General features: G+C 37.2%; 1 protein-coding gene across 2 annotated transcripts; it reads right to left on the bottom strand.

The window, feature by feature from the left end:
- Positions 1 to 369: 369 nt before the first annotated feature.
- Positions 370 to 2802, bottom strand: LOC110372346 (uncharacterized). Of its 2 annotated transcripts, none has more exons than XM_021328973.3 (4): positions 1560 to 2802; positions 1328 to 1486; positions 617 to 1066; positions 370 to 508 (listed from the first exon to the last, which is right to left on the bottom strand). In XM_021328973.3, the coding sequence occupies exons 1-4, from the start codon at positions 1659 to 1661 to the stop codon at positions 470 to 472; spliced, it is 750 nt and encodes a 249-aa protein (XP_021184648.3). In that variant the 5' UTR covers positions 1662 to 2802; the 3' UTR covers positions 370 to 469. The 2 variants fall into 2 exon arrangements, with proteins under 2 accessions (XP_021184648.3, XP_021184649.3); XM_021328974.3 differs by having other exon boundaries at positions 1328 to 1442.
- Positions 2803 to 7768: the final 4966 nt, after the last annotated feature.

Raw genomic sequence — 7768 nt, 5'->3', positions numbered from 1 at the left:
TTCGAGAGATTTAAAGACATACAGATATTTGTACAAACACTTTCGGCCGTAGTCCCCAAATTATCTTACGTTCAAATTGAAGCGCCGTCGAATTTTAATAGTTATCATCCGTAACGTTGAGTCCCGGGAGTTGCGTTGGACACGGTGTCTTTGCTAAAATCCGGCATACGCCGCTGATAGATGACATTTAGTGCAGACGGAGTTGTTCCCCGGAGTACCTTTAGCTTCACGCCGTTGAACAAGTGCCAATGAGGACCAATCTCCGCGAAAATTTGCAAAAATAAGCTAAAATCGACGAGAAATGAGTTCGTGCTCCGGATCGCTATCTGGCCGAACACTCATGAGTGCTATTAAAACTTTAGAGTTGTTTAATTATTTTATTTTATAATAATTTAAATAAACTTATTAGATACAAAAGTACAATTAGCACCATTATTTTCTGCTAAATGTTAATTAATTTTATAAAACCCTACATAACTATCACTTCAGGTATCTGGTAGTCTTCGATCTGAAAACAAAAGCTTGCTTATAATTCCTAAAGGACTTTCAATTCAGATCTAGATTGTACTAAAGGAAAAATCTATTGATGGACTTAAGATATAAAAGTTTACTATACCTTTCTAATTTCTGGAATTCTCTCTGGCTGCCTCTCTGGCAGCCTCTCTGGTAGCCTCTCTGGCAGCCTCTCTGGCAGCCTCTCTGGCAGCCTCTCTGGCAGCCTCTCTGGCAGCCTCTCTGGCAGCCTCTCTGGCTGCCTCTCTGGCTGCCTCTCTGGCTGCCTCTCAAACAACCTATCTCTGTGCATCCTTCTGTTCAACTCATGGGCATGGCGACTCGGCGGCAGTGGTCTGTTGTTATGAACATTGAACACTTCATTCCTGTCCATGCTGCCGTGGTCGACAGTGTACTTTCTTACGCGATTTGTATTCACTAAGCTATTGCCGAGAGTGATGCGTTCCGTCGTAGTAGACGACAAGTGCGTCAGTTTGTATTTATCCTCGTAGTACGAAACTAGTTTCATCATCAGGACATCAGCCAGAAAGGCTTTTTGCGTGTTGAATACGTTCTGAAATTGGAGAAATAAATACGGCTTAAATCTTATAATTATTGTATCAGTTGAACCAAAAACTACCAATAAGATGAAAAAAAATTCTTTGCTGACCTTTAGAATGAACGCATTTTTAACATGCATATATTTGAAAGTTATTCTGTTATTGAATATTTTTTTTTATGAAACCTTAGTTTTGATATTATTTGGTCTCGGTTGTATACTTATCCTTTGAAAATGTTACACAAACTAAATAAGTAAATTGACACTTGTACTAACTTGACTCCTTCGATAAGTTTTAGGTGCAACTGTAGTACGCGGTGTGGTCTTCGGTTCTGGTACAACCTCGGGTTTCTTAGATTTGTATACCATTGTGTCTAGATCCCTGAGGAAGCTATCAAAATCACCATCAAATTTCACCGGATTTTCTTGTGTTGTCTGTATCAATTATGTTCATGTTAATTTGGAAAATGTTATTTCATAACAAAATAATTAAAGTGTGCGAACCTACCTGCGAATTTGACGCAATGTTCAATTTTATAACAAAAACAAGAATAACACTTATCCACTGTCGACGCAATGTCCTGTTCATGAAAACAATTGAACTGAACATGTAGCATTGAAACTAGTACTACACTAAACCATAGTAGTATGCGACTGATAAGCCGCTATTTTCTAGAGCGCCTTTATGGTCGGCGCTAATCTTTTTTTTTATTTCCAATCGTTTTGGTAAAGATTTATGGCTGTGTATGACAAAATTGCATTACCGAAAGAAAATAGAATTCTATCAATAAAAGGTAAAGCCCGGCGTGCCGTCACGTTTGTATCGAGTGACTAAATGCAAGTCGAGTCAAGGCGAAATCTGAGCGTAGGTTTAATGGTTTCGCCTTGATCCTGAGCGAGTCGGGAGCGCGCAGTTACACAGCTAGATTTATTAGTTCAATTACCCAGGCCCTGTTCGGAGCCGCTTCGCTTGCTTGAGCGCAGACGCCAACAACTAAATTTTGCTCAGGTTGCAACACATTCTATGTTCACCTTTTTTGCCTCTTTGCAGCGATGTTAATGTACAAACCTAAATTAGGATCGCTTTGTTGTTGCTGCACATGCTAGACTTTTTTTCACGAAGTAAGCCATTGTGCCAAATCTTTTTGGAGATCGTCTATGTTTTGATATCGTCAGTTACATTCCGGATGTTTACAGTTAGGTTTTGTTTAAACAAAGTGGTGCCTTTGTGATTCATGTTAACTGTAGCAAATGGTGAAGTAAAAGAAAACTTAGCATTGTCCTATGGTGGAAAACGACACAGTTTTATAGGTCACAAAATGAGCATTGGATATGCAGAAACTCGCGAGTCTCGTAATATATGTTTTGAGAATAAGTACTATGATAACACTGTTGGTCGCTTCGACTTGATGAAGGTAAATAGAAAAGTTTACCTATAAAATAAAAACGTTGCTTTTACGATTTATTTTATCTAACGTTTATTCGTTTACATCCCCAATACCTAATAGTCTATTACATAAAAATAAAATAAGCCTAGTAACAGATTCACAACAAATTGAAAATGTCAAATAGGCTTTGCTGGGATCGCTTTTTTTTAGGTTTTCGAATTGATGTTTCGGTCAAGCGAAACCGTTTTTGGGTCTTCAGGTAGAAAATGTATTTTTTATTTTTGTGTAGGTTACCTAACCTATTCATCAACCATTTTCAGAGGCCTGCAAAAATATTGTATAATACAAATATTTTCGTCTTTTCATCATAAAAAAAGGTATTACATATCGTTACTACTAAGTCACCAAAAAATACAATAAATTATTAAAGCCAAAACATATCGCCAACTTCAGTGAACTGTTTTGTCTTTGAAAAGGAGTTAGAAGGATATTGTAACAGTACAACCTACAATAGTTTTCCTACTTTATAATTCTACTAAGCAAAGGCATCAATGAAAAATCTAATGTTTTTTGCACCTAAGCTCTCCTCTTTAAAGGATTGTTTTCAGGATTCTCCATCTTTTTTGACATAGCTATAGACACTGTGTTGGTATCTTCCATAGCCAGTTTACAAGTAGTTATGAAAACGTACCTAAAGATTGAACGTAAAAGAAAATCGTAGGAACCTATAATTTAATTGTTAGTAGTAATTATCGTGGAATGTTGTAAAGCTGGTGTAGCCCGGCGGAGCGACGAGCGGAGCGGGTTGCGACCACAAACACCCCCTGTCGATACAACTTGGCCAACTTTCAAATTTGTGGGTTGGCGCTTTCAGAGCTCGCTTATATGCACTCAGCTTTACACACGAATTAGTTAAGAGATTTCAGAATTTCGAACTTGTCCAGAACACTACTTTATTTTAAGGTATTAATTACCGACTTAGTTATTAACAAAAAATATTTACACGTTTACTTTACGCTTTACTGCCACAAATTGTGGAAACTATTATTATCAAGTAGTAAGCAGATGAAATAAGGTTGTGAGCGTTTAGATCACAAAAATATTGTAACGTGCACTGTTCAGTGCATGGTTATCATAATTATTAAGGTAGACCTGTTACTAAATTGACTTCCAACCTTTTTCATTATTTAAGAAGAATGAAGAAGCATGACATTCACCCCGTACAATAAGTGATTTTACGGCATAATCAACGAACCATGACCAGCATGGCCCATTGTGTAAACCACTGCGGTACCTATATGTAGGTAGATAAATTATACATTATTAACATTCCCGAAAGGCGATTAATTCAATTGTTGACGGCAATTAAGTATTATTATATTTATAACTAGTGTGCACGACTGTGATCGCGTGTTTGTAGTGAATATAAAACTATTACAATGTTCTGTTACTTTACTGATGTACCTGCGCTTTTCTTTAACCTAAATTGTTTAAAAAATACAATGAATAGCGATGTAAATCATGCCCTATTAATACGTATAGGTCAGTGTTTTTTTATTATTAATATATCATGGTTAAATATTGTAAACAAAAATCAGGATTAGTATCTAACATTAAGTAAATATGTAACTGTAAATTTAATTACGAAATCGTAATTTTAATCGAATTAATATAATGTGCGTATTATAGTAATCCAAGTATTTTGGATACTGTAAGATAGAGGAACGACACAATGTAAAATAATTTATCGTGGTCACAAGAGAAAAAGATTTCAGAACAATCAACTTCAGTACAACTTTTTCCACAGTAATAGTTGGCCGAAGTAATTTTCTTTGAAAAAATCCTTTAATGAAAACTTTAAAAATTCAAAGTCAGGTTAGAAATATCATACTGTTTTATTATGAGGGAAAATTAATCAGGCAGGTTTTCTGAAGCCACTGCAGGTCAGGCTAGAAATATCCAATCCAACTAAAAGCTGAAAGAAAAAAAACTGTTAGCGCCCTTGCTAATGAGTATATCAAAGCTGTGGATGAAAATCATTAATGATGCATCTTGTATATAAAACTGACTATAAAAGTGGATAGTTACATACCTGTATAGTTTTACACCTAACCAAATCCCCGGGAACACGTAACAAGTTGAGCGCAGATTAGAAACCACATACCTATGCAGCAAATAGCTTCCAGCAAAGTTAATAGAGCTATCCCATCCCGCTGTCATTGTTGTCAGTGTTCGTCGGCAAAGTTTTACAGCCAGCAAGCACCAACTCCGCTTCTACAATTAAAACAGCGATATTACGTGAGACTAACACTGTTCGCTAAAAACATAATCCAAGTCATTTTAGTGGCACTTACCACGATGCATGTAACGAAATACCAATAAACTCACAAGTTTACGCGCATCGCAATACCAAATAAAATATCTTATTTCCCTATCTTTTGTTGGGTGTGTGAATTCAATTTGTTTTCAGCTTTAAATCAAAATTATATGACGTCCGCTTCGAAATCGAAGTGCTTAAATAATGTCAGGAAAATTGTCATGTAATCTTTTCATTGATTGCCTAATAAAACTTCACGTGAAATTGCATCGTGGATTAACTGGGAGAGCCGGGAATTTATAGAAGTAGAGAAATACGCAATGTGAATTATTTGCTCAACCGTAAGTTGGAATAGGTTTTGTCTGGCAATAATCGTATATCCTAGTTTGGCGGACAAAATATATGTATAAAGGTGGTCACTAAACAATTCAGGTCAGCGACTCGTTATATTGATGAAACGGGTCCGAATGTGAGATAGTGTTCGCGGGCTGTGCCGCCCGATAGCCGGCCGCGCTCATGAATATTGTAGCAGCACGCGCGTCCGCTGGATCCTCCAGATTCCGAGCCTGTATCAGGAGCTTTATATACCTACACCTTTACATTGTTTCTCATGCAATCCCTAAATATAAGTGCGGACCGCACGGACCTCACTACTTCACCGCCTTTTGTTTACGCAAAAAGTTACATCTATGAATATTTTCGACGTCGTTTCGGGATAGTAAGGACTTAGTTTATCTTTTTCGCTCAGGAATGGTAATATATTGTGGTGCGAACTTTTTGCGGTTGAGATATTTTGGCTGAGTATGAAATAGAGGACGACCCTTTCGGGAATGACGATACAAATACTTAGTAAAAGTTAAAGTTGAAAGGTTAGAGTTGAGTACGTGATGAGTTAGATATATTATTCAGTTAGGTAGTGCAGCGCGACCGCGGGGCGGCGCGGGCGCGGCGCTGGCAGGCTCGCGTGTCGGCCGGCCGCCCGGCGCAGGCACTAAGTGGTGTGGCGCGACGATAATACGTCAAACCGCCGACTGCGGTTCACCCACCCCGTCCGGCTAAAATTTAATAGTACTCCACTGTACCTATTCTACGAGGCTACGTTGTTATCTGCATGGAGAGCTTAGATGTGTTAAGTCCACATGATGAAGCCTAGGTGCTTTGATCTGCAGCAGTTATGGCAATCGACTCACTTAGGTACAGAAACAAAATGTTGAGCCTGTCTTTATTTTACATTACACGTTGAAGAAAATTTTTCAGTATCTCAAAGTCATCTTTCTTCGAAATGGTATTTTTACATTATGTCCAATAAAATGTCACGAAACTTTTCATTTTGATACGAATGATACGATTATGTGGCAAAAATAAATTGGCTTACATTTAACACTTTTAATTAAGATGTTGAGCGAAAACAACACCACTGTGAACAAGTCAATTCAGCAAATCATATTCAGCAGCCAACGTGCAGTATGTGCACAATACGCCATTGAATGGAGTGGCATTTTTACTTTTATTCTATTACGCACTTAAAAATAACGAACGTATGCAGTAGTTATGTGACTATGGGTTACAATTCCCGACTGTAAACCAGCTGGCATCGACGGCCAAAAATTTAATCTACCTTTCAAATCCGGCACTCAGATAAATTTTAACAGCGAACGCGTTTAGTCCGATATGTCGGTTGAAAGGTTTACCGACGCTATTTGACCGACAGCTCTATTTGTCGGGAGTGCAGGTCATTCGTATGGCACGTGACAGATATAGTATGCAGCTGAAGCGATTACCTACTGCATATTCACATAAATACTTCAGCTAAATTGATGGCCACATTGTGATGTTCTTTTTGAGTTATAACAGTAGGTACTTATTTACTTTATAGACGCTTAAACCAAACAATATATCGTTTGTTTTTGCTACAGCTGTTCCGGTATAGTGTGTAGAATGTGTTCCCCGGGGAACCTTAACAAACCTGGGTGGATCAACTCCTGCTGAAAAGCTATAATGATTAACCTTTGAGTTCGAACCCTTTAGCGAACGATTAGTAAACGTCGTTCGCTTTAATTAATCTGTTCTCAGTTGTGGCTTGGCCTTAACAAGATGAATTATATCGTGAAGATTGCATTCCGGCGATATATTGAATTTCACGTAATGAGTGATTTGATACGTGCGTGCGGTAGCTATGATTGAGTGTTATGAATGATGGCACGCCAACACACTGCCAGTAGAGCTTCAGCTATCATCCATATTAATAATAATGAATAAAAATTCTGCCGACTTCGAAGACACTAAATATAGCTCGGAAGATTTATTTAGAGTCATTGAAGCATTTAAGTAAATGCTTGGAAACCACTACTTTACTAAAGTAGGTAAGTAATTTGAACTGAAAAGTCAATAATTTTTTCAGGTGTTTTACGTTATGTACGAGTTTCTCAGAATATATCAATATGTAATACGACGAATTCAATTTAGGCTTGGTACAACATAGGTATACAGGTATAGAAAGATTCGAAAATCAAACGTACCTAAATAAATTCAGACATTTCTGGGTCATACGAAACATTGAAACTTTTCAGGTCAAAAAGTGCTAAACAATTTTTGTTTGGAAAACAAATGAAAGTTTTCAGTACAACTTTGGATTCAGCAATTAACTATTGCGTTTATAATATCAATTTATGACATTAACAGTTTGGTTCAAGCGTAGATTGTGCAACTATTACGGTGCAAGTCCAAGTTGAAGTTTGAACTTCACTCCGCAGTAACGTCTAGGTACTGATTGCTTTCTCCCTCGACTTGCAAAAGTATAATTAAAGTAATAGGCCGCTAAATTGTTCGCTCGCGATGAGATCTGTTTAACTGTTTTTCATTCAGTGTTTGATTACCTATTCAGAGTTTTCGAAATTTATTTTGTGCTAAAATGGACTAAAGTTTACAAGTTTTTTACATGAATTTGCTTTTATATAACTTTTAACGGAAAGCTTCATGGTGGGGAAAATTATTGTGTAAAATATTTTTTCC

The sequence above is a fragment of the Helicoverpa armigera genome, chromosome 10, assembly GCF_030705265.1.
Source record: "Helicoverpa armigera isolate CAAS_96S chromosome 10, ASM3070526v1, whole genome shotgun sequence".
Lineage (NCBI taxonomy): Eukaryota > Metazoa > Arthropoda > Insecta > Lepidoptera > Noctuidae > Helicoverpa > Helicoverpa armigera.
This window is presented reverse-complemented; position numbering and strand designations above follow the sequence as displayed.

Coding starts and splice junctions, on each gene's coding strand:
- LOC110372346 (XM_021328973.3), bottom strand. CDS start 1,661: ATGTTCAGTTCAATTGTTTTCATGAACAGGACATTGCGTCGACAGTGG. Junction 1,067..1,327: donor AAACTTATCGAAGGAGTCAA/GTTAGTACAAGT, acceptor CTCCAATTTCAG/AACGTATTCAACACGCAAAA. Junction 509..616: donor GAATTCCAGAAATTAGAAAG/GTATAGTAAACT, acceptor TTTTGTTTTCAG/ATCGAAGACTACCAGATACC.